Here is a 23994-nt window from a genome sequence, read left to right as displayed (position 1 = left end):
AATCAGTTATAGAAGAACAAATACTGTATGATTCCACTTATGTGATGTCCTAGATTAGTCAAATTCATAAAGACAAGGTGGAATGGTGGTTGCCAGGGGTTGGAGGTAAAAGAGATATAGGGAATTACTGTTTAACAGGTATAGAGTTGCAGTTTTGGAAGATGAGAAAAGTTCTGAGATGGGTAGTGGTGATGGCTGCACAACAATGTGAATGTACTTAATGCTAATGAACTGTATTTAAAAATTTAGTAAAACAGTGAATTTTATGTTAGGTATAAATTTTCCCATGACAAAAAAAAAAAAAAGTTTCAGCAAAAAAATTCCCTCTTTATATTAAGCTACATTTGCTATTTTCATGTATTCTCAGAAAAATAAATGCCTCAACTAGAAGCTATGTATTATTTCCCCAAATGTAATGGAATAATTAATGTTCTAAAATGTTTTTAAGATGGTTTACAGATAACTGGTAGAAAAACATCAGAGTGTAGCCCTCAAGCTGAGCAAGTTCAAAAACAGTTTTCTGAATCAAATATGAGCCTTGTAATTGCTTATGAGGGCACACATAAAGATCAAAATTTTAATTCCAATCACACTTGACACTCAGTTACTTTCAATACTATGCAAACTGGTGAAAGTCCAAAATAAACAATATTTTTGGAGACTGAAGAGCCAGCACTAATATAAACCTAAGTTCTGCTGAATTTTACATGGTCTTTGAAGAAAGAAATTGGGAATCTTCTCTCAACTATCTCATGGCTCAGATGCAGAGCTATGTGTCCATAAAAATTTTAGCTAATACTCAGAACTGGTTTAGAAGATTTGTTACCCACTGAACAAGATTCTGGTGGAACTGGATTGGTTTAATTAGTCAATAATGAAAATATATAAGCCCTGGCCTTGAACAATCTTCTTTGTATTCAAAGTTATTCCTGTGGTTTATATTTATGTATAACTGAAGATAAAAAAGTCTTAATGTTTTCCAATTTTCTTATGCTTCTTTCCATTTCTATTTCTTTTTATGAATATAGCATCTTTTAAAACTTGTGGCTTACTGAATTCTTGAACTTTAGTATCATATCAGCAAACTTTAACTTGCTATTTCTACCTATGAATCACAAGTATAACAAAAAACTAATCCTGATGTGAAAAAACATATTTATGCAAGTTATAACATTAAATGTCAGACTTTTAACCTGTTGAATTACACAGGAATAGATTTTCTGTAATTGAGATTACATTTTAGACAGTGTTTAAACAATACTTGTTGGCTATTTAGCTTTGTCAACAGTTTCTTCTCCTGAAGTACATTTTGGCTCTTCAGTATCCACAAAGATTTCACACTGTTCATACAGGCAGTTAAAGGGGCTGACAGGGAGATTCTGATTGTTACCCATTTGATGTCATTAGCATCAGTAGCTCCCAAATACCTACAGGATGAAATCTAAATTCTATCTTAAATATAGGATACTAGAGAATTATAGAAAATAGGGTAGGGGTTAGCAGCTTAGATTTTATAATATTTTTTTATTGCTTTTACAAATGGTAATAATGGTTTCTTTAATATTTTATTTAGGCTTTCCCTAAACTGTTCATAAAAAGTCCTTAGTTCTGCTCTGTTTCTCCTGTCAATTTTCGTAACCAGCAATAACCAAACAGTAACCAGGAGTTACAACCAAATTTATGCTGTCACTATGTTACTTAAATTTACATAACGCTCATCAGTAGTGGGTATTTTTTTTATTTTTTATTTTTTTAATTTTTAATGTTTATTTATTTTGAGAGAGGAATGCACAGAGTGTAAGCAGGGGAGGGGCAGAGAGAAAGGGAGACACAGAATCCGAAGCAGGGTCCAGGCCCTGAGCTCTCAGCACAAAGCCCGATGCAGGGCTTTAACTCACAAACCATGAGATCATGACCTGAGCTGAAGTCGGACGCTTACCCAACTGAGCCACCCAGGTGCCCCAGTAGTGGGTATTTTTAAAAGCAAAGAAAGTATTTAAAGCTGTAAATAATTAAGGCTGTGTTTCTAATTTAGGATCTGATGACCAAATTAGAATAGCAATGACTATAAACACTGTATTTGCTTAATATTTAGACAATTATAAAGTAAACACCTGTATATTACACAGCATGAAACTTAAATAACATGCGATGTGTAAGTATATAGCTCCCAAGCAATCAGCTCTAAAAACCACACTCTCTTGGATATATAATTTCTGGCATATGTATGTAAAAACTTACGGTCACAATATTTATTTGTTTACAAATAAATTCATTCCACAAATAACTGAGATAGTTTAACACTGTAATCACTCATCCAAAAAATGGCTGATTTAAGGAAAAATCAGCATAGAGAAATACATTTTGAAGTCAGACAAGAGCTTAATCTTAACTCTCTGGCCTGTTGGAAATACGAATCTAGAGCAACCATCTTGGTTTGTCAGGTACAGTCCCAGTTTACACATGCAGTTCCACCGTAATTGCTAACAGTTCTCTTTTCCTACTCTCACAAATGTCTTCATTAGGGGAACTTACATATCACCTGACCTAAATACCAACCTCTTCATGTGAAAAAAGAAATTACAAGAAAACCTATATAAAGAATCATACCTGAAAGAAAGTAGGCTTTCAATAAGCCACAGCCTGCTCTTATTATTATAATCAGTTATCAAAAGGGCAATATAATAACCCAGACTCCTAAATAACGTTTTTCATAATTTCTGCCTCTTTCTGTTGCTAATCCTTTCTCTTCTGTAGCACACATACATAAACACATAAATCATAAGGATATTTGGGAGAAGTTTTTAAGAGTACCTCTAAGAAAATTTGAAAAACCTGGGGTTACTAGAAGCCTCAGAATTAAAAAAATATACACAGTTTTTAAATGATACAGCTAGCTGATAATATAACTAAAGTTTGAAATGAAGTAACAGAGTGTTTTCCTTCAAAATGTCCTTATTTATAGTTATTTAAAAGTTCCTAATGTAGCCTTTGAAAAGCAATAGCCCATCTTTAAGTCTTTCAAAAACTACAGCCTGAAAAAATATATAAAGAAGTTATTAAAATGAAAATATGAAGAAATATTTTAACTTACCTGAACTGCACAACCCAGTAAAAGTAAAAGCAACTTTTTAACTTCTTCTGTGCCTTGTTCTGAAATAAAAATGATTGCTAAGTACTAAATTTCACTTTAGTTCCACTCTCTTTCTTACATTGGTAGAATTCATTGTTAAGTTACTATTCACAGCAACTTGACCCAAGGATTAAGTCTGCAAGTACAGTGAAGAATTCAAAAAAGCAGCTCTGTGTGCACAGTGTGGTAACAGCAGAAGAAATGACCAAGGATGTCCATTTTGAAGGGTTACAGTATAGACAAAATGGGCTTCAATGCTCTATCCAATAAAGTGTGCTAATTATAAATCCACTAGTTTTCCATAAATTATTATACCACACCAGTATACCAAATGAAGAACAGCTGATATAGGGGCATGCCATAAATTCAGTCAAAATGGTTCCTCATAAGTCTGGCTTCTTTTTAGGTCTATTAATGTTCTCTTTCTAAAACACATATATGATCCATCTACCTATAAAATTTAAATGGCTTTACACTGTGTAGACTCATGAGAATCCAAACCTTAAATGTTACAGCCAGGCTGGTAAAAATGAACATTTATAATAAACTGGATAAAATTAATGGTCTGTAACAGAACTGGATAGTACATTTGCTGTGCAACAGCACTCAATTCAGATTTTCTCAAAACATATACATCTGACAAAAAAAAAAAGTCATTTCTTTGGGCAGAATTTCACTATCAGGCCAATCTGTCCATAATAAAGTCCAAACCTTCTTTTCAAACATTTCCTCCTACTCTCCAGGAAACAATCTATTTTCTTAGCCACACCTGATCACCGTTCCCCAAATATATACACATCTACACTCCTCTGCCTTCACTTCTGTTACTCTCTCTGCTTGTCTTTCTTCCCTACACCATCCCTCTAGTGAGCTACTTACAAATCATGATCCTAGACACCACTCTAACATCTCTGTGTAGTCTTCCCTGACCAAACCAGCCACCAGTGGTCCCCAACCCTCTCTTATCTGCCAACTATAAGAATAATGGCTCCATATTTCATATGCCTTAATACTTTTACAGAGCTCTATTTTGTATTAATTATTACATGGTTTCCCAGTCATCTGTGCATCTCTCACCAAAACACAAGATTCTGCAGAGTACAGACCATTTTCTTTATATTCCTGGTCTTTATAATTTGGTAGGTAATTATTAAATGCATGTGAAACTGAAAATAATTCCATTTCACATATAATTTTTTTTCATTTTTTAATTTGTATAGTCAAACATCCCAGAATATCTCTAAAGACCGTCTAAACTGATTCACCTCACCTAAGTGGTAATTTCCTCAGGAAAAGCAGCTGCTTGATTTTAGTTTTTATTTCAGCTTTATTTGTGTTTTGAATGAGAATGGAGGGTGGGGTTTGGAGAAGATATACTTGGAGTTGGATTACAGACAGCCTGAAAAAGTAAGTCCATTGTTGAATTTGTTAGTAGTTGCTAATTTCCCTAGTTGTTCAAAAATTAAAACTCTGAACAGGTCACATTTAAAACCTGGCAAAGGGCAGAAATTTCTGAGAAAAATAATTTAAATGACCTAAGAAAACTGCTTCTCATCTTTCTATTTAGAAGTAGTTTAATTTAAACTACAATATCAATCACTAAAATCTTAAGATTCAAACAGCTCTGGCAATGATAGCAGATGTATGAATACAAACCTAGAAATTATTTCAAAATCACTTCTTTTCTAAGGTTATGTTCCTTTAATCATGTTCTATATTGTTTATAATGAGATACTAAAAATCATTACAGGAAAGTATCAATGTGGTAGAGTTAAAACAACACTGGCCTTTACGTAAAATGAATGTCTGTTCCGTCCTACACATTACAAATATTCTAAGCTTATTGCCTCTTTATAAAATGGAATATCACCTCTGATTTTACCTAGAGCCATTGTATTCATATAAATAAGCAAGATCTTGATAAGCATTATAGCATTATGCAAAGTTAAGACTATCACATTATGCTAATTTTAATACTTACCAGAAAAAGGATTTTTGCCAATGATTAAGACATTTGGCAATGACATCATGATCAATTGCTGCAAAGTCTCCTGTAAAAAGATACCCCAATGGTTGTTATACAGGTAATGCTGATTAGTCAATAAGCTGTAACTTACGATTTGTGCACTTCTCTATGGATATGCTATACTGCAAATAAAAACCTTTCAAAAAGGTGAAAAAACTTACCCAAGGTCTTAAAAAGACTTCTAAGATCTTAAACTTTTTGTAACTTTAAGTTAAGGAATTAAGTAACTAAAATTATAGTATCAGCCAGACTTAATAACATATCAAATATCTACAAAATAAGTGTCCAAGTGAACAGGTCTAATATTGACTATTTGGAAATCTGAGTTTTAGGTATTAGATGATGATTTAAAGATGATTAAATAATATTCCTCAATAAAAGACCAAGCATGATTACTTTTTGGTCTTTTGTTACTTCTCTTTAAGGGAATTAAAAACCTCTATTAAAATTAAGGAAATTATGGAGCGCCTGGGTGGCTCAGTCAGTTGAATGTCCGACTTCCACTCAGGTCATGATCTCACGGTTTTTGAGTTTGAGCCCCATGTCAGGCTCTGTGCTGATAGCTCAGAGGCTGGAGCCTGCTTCGGATTCTGTGTCTCCCTCTCTCTTTGCCCCTCCCCCACTCATGCTCAGTCTCTCTCTCTCTCTCTCTCTCTCAAAAACAAATAAACATTAAAAAAATTAAGGACACTAGTTACTTCATTAAAAATTGTGTCTTAAGATCATTTCATGCAAGTGAGCTCTTCCTCAGTGAATCATTATATCTCCCCTCTATCTATAGATGTTTTAGTTCGATTTCTCTCAAATTGTCCGTGACAAGAATATATACACATTCTGATACTACGGGATGATTCAGAAGAATTGAATGCTTTCAAATTACTCATTTTAGTTAATACATCAACTATGCATCTTCCATTTTTATTATCCTTGTTTTGAGGAGATGAAGGAACACAATGTGTCTGTCATTACTATCACTAATAATGACATGCTACAAAGGGTCTGCAATGAATTAAGACTACAGGACGACAGGTGTCCCATGATATTGCTCAATGTTGTCCCGTGATATTGCTCAATCTATGCAAAATTATAGAAACAATTGTGAATGCCCTTATAATTTGGCTTTCACTATATATTCAGACATAACCAGTTACTGAGGAATACATTTTTAAAAGTGTTTAATTCTTTCTGAATCACTCTTTACTTAATACTATGATGAGGCAGCAAATATCATGAAAATTTAACTTGCATTGTTTTTAAAGATGTGTAATTCTAGATCCCATAAAGCATTTTCCCATAGCCAGTGTGTAACATGTACCAGAGGTTCATTAGAATTCATCTTTTATCTATAATTCCTTATAGGTATGTATTAGAAAGACTCAAAACATTTTCTTCAGTGTTATATATACTGGCTCTTTAAAAAACTATTACCAAAACATGGATACATGTTATTTTTTTTAATGTTTATTTATTTTTGAGAGAGAGAGAGCACGAACATACACGTGAGTGGGTGAAGGGCAGAGAGAGAATCCCAAACAAGTTCCTTCCTGTCAGTGCAGAACCCAACATGGGGCTCAAACCCAGAACTATGAGATCATGACCTACGCTGAAGCTGGATGCATGACTGAGCCACCCAGGTGCCCCAAAGCATGCACACATTTAAAGAAAAAGTATACACTCACTATGTGTATCATGTCAGATAAATAATTAAGAGTAAGTGTCAAGAAGTGCTAAAATCACTTACTCCAAAGACTGAGTCTGGTTATTTAATAAATAAAATTTCCAGTTCAAAGCAAGTTACCTCAGGCAGAATATGTTATTAGCTAAGTATGTAACAGCTAAATGGACCTAAAGAATCATTCTTTGTTTCCTTGCCTTGAAGCAAAATTATCAAGATTACATGGACATACTGTTGTATTTTCATTTTCATTTGTCTCCATATACTTTTTAATTTCTTCTCTAATTGCCTAGTTGACCCATTCATTCTTTAGTAGGATGTTCTTTAACCTTCATGCTTTTGGAGGTTTTCCAGACTTTTTCCTGTGCTTGATTTCAAGTTTCATAGCATTGTGGTCTGAAAGTGTGCATGGCATGATCTCAATTCTTTTATACTACGTAAGGGCTGTTTTGTGACCCAGTATGTGATCTTGGAGAATGTTCCATGTGCACTCGAGAAGAAAGTATATTCTGTTGCTGTGGGATGCAGAGTTCTAAATATATCTGTCAAGTCCATCTGATCCAATATATCATTCAGGGCCCTTGTTTCTTTATTTATTCTCTGTCTAGATATTCTATCCATTGTTGTAAATGAAGTATTAAAGTCTCCTGCAATTACCAGGAGACTTATCAATTCTTATCAATAAGGTTGCTTATGTTTGTGATTAACTGTTTTATATATTTGGGGGATCCCAAATTTGGTGCATAGACATTTATAATTGTTAGCTCTTCCTGATGTATACACCCTATAATTCTTATATAATGCCCTTCTTCATCTCTTGTTACAACCTTTAATTTAAAGTCTAGTTAGTCTGATGTAAGTATGGCTACTCCAGCTTTCTTTTCATTTCCAGTAGCATGATAGACAGTTTTCCATCCCCTCACTTTCAGTCTGAAGGCATCCTCAGGTCTAAAATGAGTCTCTTGTAGACAGCAAATAGATGGGTCTTGTTTTTTTATCCATTCTGATACCTTATGTCTTTTGGTTGGAGCAATTAGTCCATTTACATTCAGTGTTATTATTGAAAGATATGGATTTAGAGTCATTGTGATATCTGTAGGTTTCACACTTGTAGTGGTGTCTCTGGTACTTTGTGGTCCTTGCAACATTTCACTCACAAAATCCCCCTTAGGATCTCTTGTAGGGCTGGTTTAGTGGACGAATTCCTCCAGTTTTTGTTTGTTTGGGAAAACCTTTATCTCTCCTTCTATTCTGAATGACAGACTTGCTGGATAAAGGATTCTTGGCTGCATATTTTTTTCTGTTCATCACATTGAAGATTTCCTGCCATTCCTTTCTGGCCTGCCAAGTTTCAGTAGACAGGTCTGCTACTACCCTTATGGGTCTACCTTTGTATGTTAAGGCCCACCTATCCCTAGGTGCTTTCAGAATTCTCTCTTTATCCTTGTATTTTGCCAGTTTCATTATGGTATGTCATGCAGAAGATCAATTCAAGTTATGTCTGAAGGGAGTTCTCTGTGCCTCTTGGATTTCAATGCCTGTTTCCTTCCCCAGATCAGGGAAGTTCTCAGCTATGATTTGTTCAAGTACACCTTCAGCCCCTTTCTCTCTCTTCTTCTTCTTCTGGAATTCCTGACACAGATATTGTTCTGTTTGATTGCATCACTTAGTTCTCTAATTCTCCCCTTGTACTCCTGGATTTTTTTATCTTTTTCTCAGCTTCCTCTTTTTCCATAATTTTATTTTCTAATTCACCTATTCTCTCCTCTGCCTCTTCAATCCACGATGAAGCCTTGAATAACTGGGGAGGCAGCCATATTCCTGGAGATGGCTGAATGTTATAAAGAGTGCCTGGGGGGTTCAGTCAGTTGAGCGTCTGACTTCAGCTCAGGTCATGATCTCACAGTTCATGGGTTCAAGTCCCACACTGGGGTCTGTGCTAACAGCTCAGAGCCTGGAGCCTGCTTCGGATTCTGTCTCCCTTTCTCTGCCCCTCCCCCACTCATGCTCTGTCTCTCTCAAAAGTAAATAATAAACATTAAAAAAAAAGACTACCTGTACATATATTGAAAAGAAATCATAAAAATGAGATGCATAAAAAAAAGCAATCACTGTTCTGTCTCTATCCCATTTAGCAGAGATAGTCTAAGAACAAAGAACATTCAAATTCAGTGTTATTAAAGAGGTATGAAATTTTAAGAGATTCTGAATTATTAGGAAAAAACCTTTACCTCAGTTTCAAGATAAAGGATAATTCTCATTTATACCACTTGTTTTGTGATAACATGTGTGAAAACTGGTAAATCATACCAGAAAACATCAACTTAGATTTTCAAGGTAATTTATTATATTGTTTTGCCATGTAACATTCCATGTTGGTATAATGTTATAAGGAAACTGTCCAGACCAATAGTAATCTTCAATATGTCCACAACCTCACTCCTCCACCCTCTTCCTCAGCTGGCTCCCCACTCCTGCCTACTCTGTTATCCCATGCCTCATGCTAACTCTGTTCAAAAAGATAAAAGCAATCTCATTGATCCTTTCATTGTATGGTATCATCAATAACCTAATGTGTTTGACTTTTATGCTATGCAACTCTAGTAGTTCGATGATACAATTGCTACAAAAAACTGCTATATTCAAACTTAACTCCATGTGTCTGAAAATGTACTTTAGTGTAGCAGAATCTGATACCTAGTACAGCATACTCTGGTAGAGTACAATCTGAATGTCTAGGCTTACATGTCAGCTCCATGACTTACTGTGTATGTGACTTTTGTTGGGAAGGGCAGGAAATAAAACAAAAGTATAAAGTTTGTTTTTTTTTTAGTGGTCGTTATGAAATACTAGTTAATGGGAAAAAAAATCTATCTTTTACGTTATTTCCAAGTATTAATTTAGTTATGTCTGAAAGTGATAATATTAGGCAAGGCAGCTAAAAACTACACAAATTTTAAAAATCCAATTATTCTAAAACCTCTATTTGGCTCTATGCATCCAGAAGATTTGTAAAAATTCCTATTTCCCTATTCTAATCTTACAAGTAACATTGAAAAATAAACAAAACATAAAAGATATCAGAGACTAAAAAAACCTGATTGCTACTGTTGAAACTCTATTAAATATCATCCCCAGATTTCCCAGACATCACCTAGTTCTAAAGATGTTCATTATTAAAGTGCTAAAGAAATGGAAAAATAATACATATTTGAGCCCAAGATAAATATGACTTTAAGTAGGAGGAACAGATTAATTGAAGAGTTAAGGATGATAATACATACGTATATGAATTAGTGAAGGTACTTCACTTTGTTAGAAAAGTGGCAAGAAAAGGGGCACCTGGGTGGCTCAGTTGGTTAACTGTCTGACTTCGGCTCAGGTCATGATCTTATGGTTCGTGGGTTTGGGCCCCATATTGGGCTCTGTGCTGACAGCTCAGAACCTGGAGCCTGTTTCAGATTCTGTGTCTCCCTCTCTCTCTTCCTCCCTCACTCATGCTCTGTCTCTCAAAAATAAATAAATGTGAATTTTTTTTTAAAAAGTGGTTAAGAAACATAAAAAATGTATAAAGAATTTTAGCAATATAACTGAAAGAATTGAGAAAACCAGAGCAGTTATTCATTCAACAAGTATTTACTGTGTGTTTATTATCTCCCAGACATTGTTCTAGAAAATGGAAATACAGCAGTAAACAAACAAAAATCTGTGCTCTCATGGGGTAGACAGAAAATAAGTAAGTGATTTTGATGATAAGTGCTAAGTATAAAAATAAAGCAGGGAATGAGAAGGCGTACTGGAGATTGTGTTGTTTCACAGAACAGGGAGAAATTCTATCCTGGTATGAAAACAGCCTGGAGAACACCAATACTTAATAAAAAGAAAAAGACCAAACAAGAATGAACTGGCAAAATTTGCAACTACGTGGATGGAACTGGAGGGTATTATGCTAAGTGAAATTAGTCAGAGAAAGACAAAAATCATATGACTTCACTCATATGAGGACTTTAAGAGACAAAACAGATGAACATAAAGGAAGGGAAACAAAAATAATATAAAAACAGGGAGGAGGACAAAACAGAAGAGACTCATAAATATGGAGAACAAACTGGGGGTTACTGGAGGGGTTGTGGGAGGGAGGATGGGGTAAATGGGGTTAAGGGGCACTAAGGAATCTACTCCTGAAATCACTGTTGCACTATATGCTAACTAATTTGGATACAAATTTTAAAAAATAAAAAAGCAAATTAAAAGAAAAAAAGAAAGAACTGTCAGATTACATTAAAAGGAAAATAACAGTAAAGGTGCTCTGATAGGTACAAGTAATTTTATTCCTAGTACTTTTTGTTGGCTTACGGTTTTTCTATAAAAAATGGTATATTACCTACATTTTTAGTTGACCATCTAAAAGCTTTATTGATATACACACAAGCTTCCGTGAATTAAAGTTCATATTGCTAAAACACTGTAAGAAAGGCTATTTCATGTTTGTGCCAACACAGACAGTATTTAGTTAATCTTTAAAGATAACTTAAACTACGGGGTACCTGGGTGGTTCCGTCAGTTAAGTGTCCGACTCTTGATTTCAGTCCAGGTCATGATCTCGTGTTTTGTGAGATTGAGCCCAACGCTGGGCTCTGTACTAACAGCATTGAGCCTGCTTGGGGTTCTCTCTTCCTCTCTCTCTTCCCCACCCCACTTGTGCTTGTGCATACTCTCTCTTTCTCAAAATAAATAAACTTTAAAAATGTATCTAAGCTCATTTAAGAAAAAAAAGATAACTTAAACTAGGCTTCTCCTTCTTCCTAGAAGTTATCCAGAAACTACTTTCACAATAAGAAGTTAAACAATACTTCTGGCAAAGGTCTGGGCTCATATCCCTTTCCTGAATTACACACTGAGCAAAATGCTGTTACTAAAACTGCACATTACTATAGTACTAAACATAAGTTTCAAAGATTTCTAAAATATAAGTCTCTTCTCTAAGACTGATGATATAGGGGCACCTAGGTGGCTCAGTCAGTTAAGTGTCTGACTTTGGCTCAGGTCATGATTTCACAGTTCATGGTTGGTTCAAGTCCCGTGTCAGGCTCTGTGCTGACAGCTCAGAGGCTGGAGCCTGCTTCGGATTCTGTCTCCCTCTCTCTCTGCCCCTCCCCCGCTCATGCTCTGTCAAAAATAAATAAAACATTAAAAAAATTTTTTTAATGAATAAACATAAAAAATATTCAAAAAATAAGACTTATGATCTATTTTAAAAATTCAAACATAATTACATTTATAATATTTGTATTTATACTTTTATCTGTGTTACTAGTGAAAAGAATTAAGACATTTTACATTTTAGTAGTCTATAAAAAAAAGTAAATGAATGGCATTAAAAGGAAAGACATTTCGGGCACCTTGGTGGCTTAGCTGTTGGGTGGCCGACTTTGGCTCATGTCATGATCTTGCAGTTTGTGGGTTCGAGCCCTGCTTCGGCTCTATGCTGACAGCTTGGAGCCTGGAGCCTGATGTAAATTCTGTGTCTCCCTCTCTCTGCCCCTCCCCCGCTCATGCTCTGTGTCTCTCTCTCCAAAATAAACATTAACAAAAAAAATTTTTTTAACTTGTTTAAAAAAAAGGGAAGAACATCTGACCAAAATGTCAAAAATATGATATCAAGTATGTGTTGTATAAAAAACAAAGAGTCTCATTTCCTTGGCTACTATATTTTATTAATAATCCAAATATTGGCTATTATAACACATATTAAACAAAAACCTTAATAAGTACCACCTTTCTCTGGCAACTAGATTAATGGTACCAGACCATTTCTTTTTAGTATTAACGACATTAACCATACAAAAACGTCCCAATAAATTTAAATTTCCTAATAGTATTCTTTTTTTTCTGAGCCTCAAATGATTCAGCTTATTATTTTAGTGGTAGTTGAGGAACCACATTGCTTCATTCAGTACTTATTTAAAATGCAGGCACAGTAGTCAAGACAAACACTGCTGCTGACAGAATTATAAAAATGGACTAAGATTTTACTAGCAAACTGTGTCTCTGATAATCAAATTCACTATTCATTCACAGGAATAAAAATAACACTTTTTAAAAATTCAAAGGGCCTAGGTAATTTTACATGATAGTTATAGCTTACTTATTTCTGACTTGAAAATTTCAAATATTTATTTGCAAGACAAAAATACTTGCCATATATGGATCAAGTGATTATCTGAAAAGGTCTAACTGCCACTAAACATGAAGAAGTGCATTTTCAATGAACTTCTCACAATCTATCCTTACCAGTTATTTTTCTCAAGACCTCTTATTATTACTCCCTCATTGTACTTATTTATCACAATCAAAAGTATTTTATTTAGTCATTTACTTGTCTATTATCCCTCTAATAAAACCGCTAAGTTCCATGAGATGAGGGACATGGTTTGTTGTGTTCACCACTGTAGCCCCAATGCCTTAGCATTCAATAACATGTAGCAGAAAAGAGAGGAAATCTGAATGACACTGTAATTCTTACTGAGCTTGTACATATTCCAAATCATTAAAATGAAAAAAAGGAGTAATACTGACACTTAAGTTTACCTATCATTACTAAAAAGATTCAATGAAATAATTCCTTCCACTAATAATCATTTCAGGGTATTCTGTCAATCTTCTTTTCTCCCTGGGAACCATTTCTACAAGATGACCCTGATTCCTACCAACCCATTAAAAAAAATTTGGAGACCACATTTATGAATTTTAGCATACCCAAATTCATTTTCCTTTTGTGAAACAGACCCACCATAATGTGTGACAATATTTTACCTCAATACTTTTTCTGAGGAGCATATGAGATATAAATAAATAATTTTAGTAGTTTTAATAGATTTCAGGGAAAATTTTGATTTTTCCAAAAGACAGGTAATTTAACAGGTGACAAAAACTGCACTGATTTAGACTTTAACTTGAAATCTGTCTTATATTAAACCAGGCCATGTGTGTCTTGGTTACATATATGAGGGAAAAAAATCAGCAAATCAATTAATTGTGCAAATAAGACAGTTGATCTATTCCTGAAGATACTTTAGAACTGTCCTGGGGGCGCCTGGGTGGCTCCGTCAGTTAAGTGTCCAACTCCTGATCTTGGTTCAAGACATGATCTTATGGATCATGGGATCAAGCCCCGCATCAGGCTCTGCGCTGACAGCATGGACTTTGGGATTCTCTGTCTCCCTCTCTCTCTGCCCCTTCCCTGCTTGCTCTCCATCTCTTTCTCAAGGTAAATAAGCATTTAAAAAAAAGTTTAGAAGTGTCTTGGAAACATTTTATCTAAGAATATGAAGCACTGGGTTGATGGCAGAAATAGTTTGGTAAACTGCCTCTACAGGAAAAACAGAAGGGAGTAATACAAGGAGAATTTCAATCTTCAGTAATATTTTGTGTCTTAAGTATCTGAAACAACACTGACAAAATGTTAAGATATTCATTCATGTCTAACCCTAAGTTAGTCCATTGGTATTCAAACAGATTAATAAAAAGAAAAGAATATGTAAGTGGTCATCCAGCAAATGTTAATGAAATATTACAGATGTGTCTAAAAAAATGGTGTCAACTCAACACAAGTCAAAATACTAATAATAAAATCACCAGGCATGATAAACATTTGGGCTTTTCAATTCTGGCACTATTAACATTTTGGGCTGGATAATTCTTAGTTTTGGGAAACTGTGCTGTGCACTATAAGACACTTAGCTGCATTCCTGGCTTCTACCCACTAAACGCTAGTAGTATTCCTAGGTGTAAGAACCAAAAATGTCTCTAATTACTGCCAAATGTCCCCCGGGGGATAAAAGCACCCTCCATTGAGGACCACTTATTTAAACTATTGAACTGATGGATTTCACAATTCTATCTTCCCCAAATTTCTTGGTGACTACAACATCGTTAGATTAACATGATTAATAAAAAGGTAATTTCAACACTTCGCTTTAGGCAGGAGGAAGACAAAGAACAAGACAGCAGTAGTTTAATAAAAAAGAAATACTACTTCATGCTACAACATGAATGAACCTCGAAATCATTATGCTAGGTAAAAGAAGTCAGTAACAAAAGACCACATAGTGTACAATTCCATTTTTATGAAATGTCCAGAATAGGCAAATATACAGAGACAAAAATAGATTTTAGCAAATGCCTAATGCTGGAGTGGTGGTGGTGGGAGTGGTGGTGGTGGTGGTGGTAAATGTGTGTGCAGGACAGGGAAAATAGGAGTAAATGCTTTTAGATATAGGGTTTCTTTCTGGAGTGACAAAGCTATTCTAAAATTGGTTATTCTAAATATACTAAAAACCTCTGAATTGGACATTTTTAATGGGTTAATTATACGGTATATGAAGTACATCTAAATAAAGCTGTTTAGAAAATAAAAAGAGTGGTATACAATACAGAATTAGGTTGCACTGACAACTGATTTAAGATTCTGATGCAGAAATGCCTTTGCCTTCCAAGGAGTCTCATTGAAAGTTTCAAGGCAAACTTCCATCTCTCTAAAGATAGTGTAAAACCAAAATTCCAGCACTGTTTTTTTAAATTTTTTTTCAAGTTTTATTTTTGAAAGAGAGAGCATGAGTTGGGGAGAGGCAGAGAGAGAGGGAGACACAGAATGAGAAGCAGGCTCCAGGCTCTGAGCTGCCAGCACAGAGCCCGATGTGGGGCTCGAACTCACAGACCGTGAGATCATGACCTGAGCTGAAGTCAGACGCTTAACCAACTGAGCCACCCAGGTGCCCCACAGCATTGTTTTAAAGAACAAAACTGAAGACTGTCAAAATAAGCCACTGTATCACTTAATCTAGTCATTTGTTTCATATCTGAAAATACTGATATCAAACAACATTAAAAGACAAAACAGATGTATCATAAAACCTAACTTACTCATATCAACTGAAGGAAAATGACAGCTGGAATATTGGCAAATAATAAACAAAAGTTTATAAAAAAATCTAGCACAGACTTATTTCTGACAAGGAGCACTAGATATTAGAAAGGAAGGAAGGAATCCAAAAATGCTAGATAATTTTTAAAAATTTCTTTTAAAATGACTGAGCTCAAAATAAAAAGATAATCCTCAGTTAAAAGATAAAACAAAACAAAACAAAAACCTGAACCCTACAAAGGAAGACAAGAAAGAAGCTATTTTTCTTGGCCTTTGGTAGAGACTGAGGAGGGTTATTTCCCTAAGGATTTGCAATAATGTAGCACCAGCTTAAAAAAAAAAATGGAAACACATAATTTACATACACACAAATGTAGAGAAAGAGATTCGGAAATCCACATATTCAGGCACTAATAGAGGTACTCTCCAGGCATTAGAAGTATGTTTGTATTTTGTCATCTTTTCTAGTTTGTATAGTATACAAGTATTGCTTCTAAGTATAGAGCTGCTTAAAATAAAATGGTTCTGGAATGGTTGCACAAATAAAACAAATTCTCTCTGGAACAATACATCTTTGGCCCAGACACAAAGTATTCCCACAGACAAATCCCCTCCCACCCAAAATAAGGTCACAATTACACACACACACCACACACGCGCGCGCACACACACACACACACACACACACCATTGCCCCTGCTGCCACCACCACCATAAGAAACAGCAAACTGAAAACAAAATGCAGGTTCAGATCCCCACGGATCTGACTTCAGATTTTGGAATTATCAGGCATAAAGTCTAAAATAGAAAAATTTTTTAATTTCTGAAGAAATAAAGGAATTAAAAGAATGATTAATAACAACATGAAAAGGCAAAGATATAAAGAATCAAACAGAACTTCTACAAAGGAAGGATGTAATTACTGAATCAAAAGTTAATCAGTGGGTTAAACAGAACATCTGACACATATGAAAGGCAAAATTAGCAAACTGGAGAGATAGTCCTGAAAAAAATACTCAGAATACAGTACAAGACTGATAAGGTAAAAGAAAATTTAATGAACATGGGGGATAGAGTAAGAAACTAATAAACATGTAATAGAAATACCTGAAGGATATCAGGCTAATATAAAAGGAAAGAGACATGAGAAGAGACAATATTAGCAACCAGGAGATAAAGTTTAACCTAGGAACAAAAGTTAGACTAACAGCTGACATCTCTAGAACTGAAAGGAATCCCGAAATAGAAGAATAAAATCTGTAAAACACTGAGAGAAAAGTAATTGTTAAAGAATTGCATACCCAATAAAATGATCTTTCAAGAACAAGGGTAAAATAAAAGCATTCTTGGACAAATAAAACATTGAGAAACTTTACCATCAACAAGCCCTCTTTAAATAAATATTTAAAGATATACTTCAGTAAGAAAATAATACCAAATAGAATCACTTCTCGGCCTTTTGGCTAAGATCAAGTGAAGAAAATAATACCAAATAGAATTCTGAGGTACAAAAGAAAACCACTGTGGGGGGGGGGGGGGGGGTGGGGGGAGGAAAACACATAGTTTGATCTAAAGGAACACTGAATCTATTTATTTAACACTACTTTCAGTATCTAATTTATAGGGTTTTTTAATTTATGGGGTTTTGATACTTTCAGTATCTAATTTATGGGGTTTTTAAAAAAGAAAACACAAGACAAGAACAGCTTAAAGATCATAAAGGGAAATAAATGGAGTTAAAGCACTCTAACATCATGGAACTATTACATAAAAGAGTAAAAATACCAAGTAATTTTGGCCTTTTTTTTGCTAGGTAAGAATGGAAGGTGTAATTTCAAGAGTGGCCTATAAAAAAAAAAGAAGTAGGATAAAAAGCATTTACACCAGTAGAAAAAAATATGAGGAAACACTTACAAATGGTATAATTCGCCATAATAATTTAAACATTTAAAACTCATTTGCATTCAATCATAGAGCTTTCAACTGTATAAAGGAAAACTTGACACATCTATCATCATAATAGGAGATTCCAACTCATCTTTCTCAATAACTGATAGATCAAGAGACAAAATTAATCAGGCTATGGAAGTTTGAAAAATGCAATTAACAAGCTTGCTCTGACTCTGCACCCAAAAAACTGGAGAATACCTATCTTTCTGAAGCACACATCAAACTTTAATAAAATGTGACAACATAATAGGCCAAGCCAAGTAATTATTAACAAATGTCAAAGAATCAGTATCACAAAAGCCATTTTCTTTGACCAAAAACCAAAACCAAAAAAGAGTGCTTGAAAAATACCCTATGTTCAGAAATCTAAAGGCATATTTCTAAATACCTCAAGTGGAAAAAGAAATCACAAAACGAGAAAATGCAAAAAATAAATATTTTAAAGAATACAACATACCAAAATTTGTGTAATGCACCTATGGTGATTTGTAGAGGTGTACTGATAGCCTGAAAAATGCTCATATTTAAACCACAAACTATGTATCTAATTTAAGTTTAAACAAGGACAATAAAAAGTACACTTTTCAAAGGCATAACTCTAGTAGCCTAACAAAGTGTTGCACTATGCAAGCTCTCAGAAACTGGGAACTGGTTTTAAAATTTCATAAAGTACAATAATTATTTTTAAAATTAGGTAATATGAAGTGTTTGCTTGTATCTTTAATATTGCCTAAGAAATGGATTATGTCAATTCTACTCTATCTCCAGCAAATAAACCAGTATCTGACACATAATAATTAGCGTTTAGTATATTCTAGGTAAATAATACCTTTTGTCATTATACAAAAAATATGAATACATAAACATCAATTATAATACTAAATGAAGAAAAAGGACCACTTACCTGGTAATAAAATTTTATCTGTCTCACCAAAATGGATAGATTATGAATTCTAAGTGATGCATCATTGTTGACCTTTTTATTTACTCTCTGACTCTCCGATTTAGGATTGCTGTAAGAAATTTAAAAAAAATGCTTTAAACTAAAATTATACTCAAATACATGTATTAACCTATAGGTGACTGAAAATAACCACATTAAAAAATGTGTATCCATCTGCATTAACAGAGATGACCCAAAGGACAGATGATGTGTTTTGTGCTTCTAATTAATATAAATGCATCTGATATTTCTAAGACAATGGCAAAATAAATTTGAAACATAAGTTAGATATTTCTCTTCATTCTCATTTTGTTTCTCCATCTTCCTGGGATGAATAACCTCTTCTTTCTTTCAAATATATTTATTTCCATCACCCAAAATACATCTATTTAAATCAAGACTGTGGGACGCCTGGGTGGCTCAGTCAGTTAAGCATCCGACTTTGGCTCAGGTCATGATCTCACAGTGCATGAGTCTGAGACCTGCATCAGGCTCTGTGCTGACAGCTCAGAGGCTGGGGACTGCTTAGAAATCTTTGTCTCCCACTCTTTCTGTCCCTTCCCTGCTCATGCTCTGTCTCTCTCTCTCTTTGTGTCTCTCAAAAATAAACAAATATTAAAAAAATTCTTAAATAAAAAATAAATAAATCAAGATTATAAAATATGAGCTAATAACTAAGAAATGGTGTATCTCCTCAATAGACAATGGGGACTATATGTGAGCAGCCACTGTTCCACAGAAGTTAAAGAATGCAGTTATGACACAGGTTAATACTTTAATCTTAGGTAAACTATACAGATTCAATGAAAGCAAATGGTTGAAGGATTCTGAAGTAGCAGAAACTGAAAAAAAAAAAAGTTAGACCATGGTTAAGAATGAGAAATTCAATCACAACCAAAAAAAAGGCAATATAAGTAAAAATATACAAGTGTGACTATATAAAACCAAAAAGCTTCTGCACAGCAAAGGAAACCATCAACGAAATGAAAAGTCAACTTATGGAATGGGAGAAAGTATTTTTCAAATCATATATCTGATAAGGGGGGTTAATATTCAAAATACATAAAAAGCTCATACAACAACAAAAAATGAAACATTCTGATTTTAAAATGGGCAGAGGAACTGAATAGACATTTTTTTCTAAAAAAGACCTACAAATGGCTAATAGGTACATGAAAAGGTACTCAACATCAGTAATCAAAAAAACACAAATCAAAACCATAATTAAGAATCACCTCATGTCTGTTAAAATGGTTACATCAAAAATGTAAGTGATAACAAGTGTTTTCGCAAGGATGTGGAAGAAAGGGAATTCTCGTGCACTGTTGTTAGGAATGTAAATTGTTGCAACCACCATAGAGGTTCATGAAAAATTAAAAACAGAACTACCATATAATCAGCAACTCCACTGCTCAATATATATGCCAAAGGAAATGAAAACAGAATCTCAAAAAGGTATCTGCATGTTCACTGCAGTATTATTTACAATAGCCAACACAGGAAAACAAACTGTCCATCAACAGATAAATGCATAAAGAAGATGTGAGACACACACACCTTATATATGTATTAAAATTATTACTCATTCACGAGAAAAGAAATTCTGCCACCTGCAACAGTCAAATGGACCTTGAGGGCGTTATGCTAAGTGTAATAAGACAAACAGACAAATACTTATATTCTTTTTAAGAATAGGAAATTCAAGTGGTGGCACTAGAACAGAAGAGTAAATCCATGCCAGAACATAAGCAGGTAAGAGCTAGTTCCTCATTAGGGCAAAGAGGTCAGGCTGGATAAAGACATTGCAAAGTGAAACGGCAGACAATAAATCAGGACTCCCTATGCAAGGGCTGAATGCATATCATAAAGCAGGAACCTAAGCAGTTATTGGGACAGAGTACTATCCTATGATTATGACTTTAAATGCAGTACCTCCACACAAGAATGCAGAGAAGAAATTGATAGCTATACAACAGAGAATAGGAACTGAATAGAAACCTCTCATTCCTTAATCCTTCCCTTTTGTACCCAGTCCATTACAATCCTAATGCCTTCAATTCCTTCCCCAGACAGATTAGACTCTATGGTGCTATATTTTGGTAATTCTCAAACTTTTAGGCTCCAAACAACTTTTGTTTTCATGGGCTATATTTACTGTAACAGAAATTAAAACTGAGAAGATATCACAGTTACTTATTAAGTCATTTTTAAAAATAATAAATTACACACTTAAAAATATCAAACAAAAAAATTAATGAGAATAGCATTGTTTTACTATTTTTACACATCTCTTTATTTTTTTATATAACTTATTGTCAAGTTAGCTAACACACAGGGTATACAGTGTGCTCTTGGCTTTGGGAGTAGATTCCCATGATTCATCACTTACATACAACACCCAGGGCTCATCCCAACAAATGCCCTCCTCAATGCCCATCACCCATTTCCCCCGCCCCCATCAACCTGTTTGTCCTCTGCATTTAAGAGTTTCTTATGGTTTGCCTCCCTCTCAGTAACTATTTTTTTTTTCTTTCCCTTCCCCAATGGTCTTCTGTAAAGTTTCTCAAATTCCACATATGAATGAAAACATATGATATCTTGTCTTTCTCTGACTGACTTATTGCACGTAGTATTAAATGCCCTCTAGTTCCATCCACATTGTTGCAAACGGCGAGATTTCATTCTTTTTCACTGCCAAGTGGTATTCCATTGTATATATAAACCACATCTTCTTTATCCATTCATCAGTTGATGGACATTTGGGTTCTTTCCATCATTTGGCTATTGTTGACAGGGCTGCTATAAACATTGGGGTACATGTGCCCCCTATAAATCAGCACTCCTATATCTTTTAGATAAATTCCTAGTAGTGCTATTGCTGGGTCATAGGGAAATTCCATTTTTAAGTTTTTGAGGACCCTCCACACTGTTTTCCACAATGGGGCACCAGTTTGCATTCCTACCAACAGTGCAAGAGGGTTCTCCTTTCCCACATCCTTGCCAACATCTGTTGTTTCCTGAGTTAATTTTAGCCACTCTGACTGGTGTGAGGTGGTATCTCAATGTGGTTTTGATTTCTATTTCCCTGATGATGAGTGATGTTGATTGAGCATCTTTCATGTGTCTGTTAGCCATTTGGATGCCTTCTTTGGTAAAGTGTCTATTCATACCTTCTGCCCATTTCTTCACTGGATTATTTGTTCTTCAGGTGTTGAGTTTGGTAAGTTCTTTATAGATTTTGGATACTGACCCTTTATCCAATATGTTGTTTGCAAATATCTTCTCTCGTTCCATTGGTTGCCTTTTAGTTTTGTTGATTGTTCCCTTTGCTGTGTAGAAGCTTTTAATCTTGAGGAGGTCCCAACAGTTCATTTTTGCTTTTATTTCCCTTGCCTTGGGAGATGTGTGAAGTAAGAAGTTGCTGCAACCAAGGTCAAAAAGGTTGTTGCCTGTTTTCTCCTCTAGGATTTTGATGTCACATATTTATGTCTGTCATCCACTTTGAATTTATTTTTGTGTATGGTACAAGAAAGTGGTCCACTTTCATTCTTCTGCATGTTGCTGTCCAGTTCTTCCAGCACCAGTTTTGCTGAAGAGACTGTCTTTTTTTCCACTGGATACTCTTTACTGCTTTGTCGAAGATTAGTTGGCCATACATGTGTGGGTCCAGTTCTAGGCTCTCTTCTCTATTTCATTGGTCTCTGTGTCTGTTTTTGTGAAAATACCATACTGTCTTGATGATTACAACTTTGTAGTACAGGCTAAAGTCTGGGATTGTGATGGCCCCAGCTTTGATTTTCTTCTTCAACATTACTTTGGCTATTCGGGGTCTTTTGTGGTTCCATACAAATTTTAGAATTGTTTGTTCTAGCTCTGTGAAGAATGCTGGTGTTATTTTGATTGGGATTGCACTGAAATGTATAGACTGCTTTAGGTAGCATCGACATTTTAACAATATTCTTCTAATCCATGAGCATGGATGTTTTTCCATTTTTTTGTGTCTTCTTCAATTTCTTTCATAAGCTTTCTATAGTTCTCAGCGTACAGATCTTTTACCTCTTTGGTTAGGTTTATTCCTAAGTATTTTATGATTCTTGGTTTGCACATCTCTTTAACATCTATTTTAAATTTAAAAAGCAGGCTTGCTCATCTTCTGCATTCATCTATTGTTTGTGGTATTTTGATTGACATACATGAAGAAAATTTAGCCTTACCAAGATATGTACTCTGAAATAAAGCGATAATTCTCTCCATAGGAGAACCTATGGAACCCCTGAGAGGATCCTCAAACCATATTCTGAGAATTACTGCTTTATTTCAACTATTATCTTGCCAGCACTCCCAACATATTGATCCTTTGTCATGTGACCAAACTCACACTGTCAATCTCCAACACTGGGCCAGTTCAACCATATTCAGTGGAATTGTTCACAACACTAGATGAGAAAATAATACAACCAAAATAAGCTGAATATCAAATAGGATAGAACAGTAGTGAGGCACTTTACAGAATGAGGTATCAGGAGGTGTAGCCCAAGTCACACCAAACTTAAGGACACAGAGCTTAGACTTCAAGGAAACTTAAGTAACTAAAATTTTGAGAAAATAATACTAGAGACAAGGGAACTACCCTAATACACAAGAAAGCTCCAAATATATGCCCTTGAGATTTTCGCTAAATACTAAGTTTGCCTGTGTACCCTAAATTCCACAAGACTGAGCAGAGGACAACCACAGGAATGCTGCAAACTAAGTAACAACCAAAGTTCACCAAGTGCAGGGAGAAATTCAAGTTCTGATCAGCCAGAGTGAAAAAGGAATCTTGAATAAACATCCACAACATTTAGTAAAGACCTCAGAAAAATGTCTTAGAAGTAGGACTAATCTAGGGGTACTTGGGTGGCTCAGTTGGTTGGGCATCCAACTCTTGCTTTCAGCACAGTTTGTGATCTCATGGTTTTGTGGGTTCAAGACCCACATTGGGCTCTGTGCTGGCAGCATGGAGCCTGTTTGGGATTCTCACTCTCTCCCTCTCTCTATGTCCACTCCCCACTTGTGCTGTCTGTCTCTCTCTAAATAAATAAATAGACTTAAAAAAAAAAAGCTAGCAGTTAAGTAAAAGCTATTCCAGAACCTCCCCAACAAAGCTTATAAATAAGCCTTGAAAGGATCAAGATGATTACAAGCAACATGACAATCTGCCAAAATAAAATTCATCACTCCTTAAAGGATAAGATCCAGATACTCCATAATATAATGATCAAAATGTCCTCTCTACAATCAAAAATTACTAGATATGCAGAAAAGGAAAAAAAATGATTCATGACCAGGAAAGAAAAAT

At 34.8% G+C, this 23994-nt stretch overlaps 1 protein-coding gene across 8 annotated transcripts in view; it reads right to left on the bottom strand.

Moving 5' to 3' along the window:
* The window catches only part of CCDC88A (coiled-coil and HOOK domain protein 88A), a 138883-nt gene that overhangs the window by 87349 nt on the left and 27540 nt on the right, over nucleotides 1–23994 (bottom strand). For all 8 annotated transcript variants that reach the window (XM_078444493.2, XM_078444492.2, XM_078444489.2 and 5 more), the window contains exons 3-5: nucleotides 18615–18723; nucleotides 5115–5184; nucleotides 3095–3153 (exon numbers count right to left, since the gene is read on the bottom strand). In XM_078444493.2, coding sequence (XP_078300619.1) covers nucleotides 3095–3153; nucleotides 5115–5184; nucleotides 18615–18723 — 238 coding nt within the window. The remainder of the gene's footprint in view (nucleotides 1–3094; nucleotides 3154–5114; nucleotides 5185–18614; nucleotides 18724–23994) is intronic.

The sequence above is a fragment of the Panthera onca genome, chromosome A3 (genome assembly GCF_046562875.1).
Source record: "Panthera onca isolate mPanOnc1 chromosome A3, mPanOnc1 haplotype 2, whole genome shotgun sequence".
NCBI classification, from domain to species: Eukaryota; Metazoa; Chordata; class Mammalia; order Carnivora; family Felidae; genus Panthera; species Panthera onca.
The sequence above is the reverse complement of the archived record's forward strand: the minus strand, read 5'-3'. Positions and strand labels throughout refer to the sequence as shown.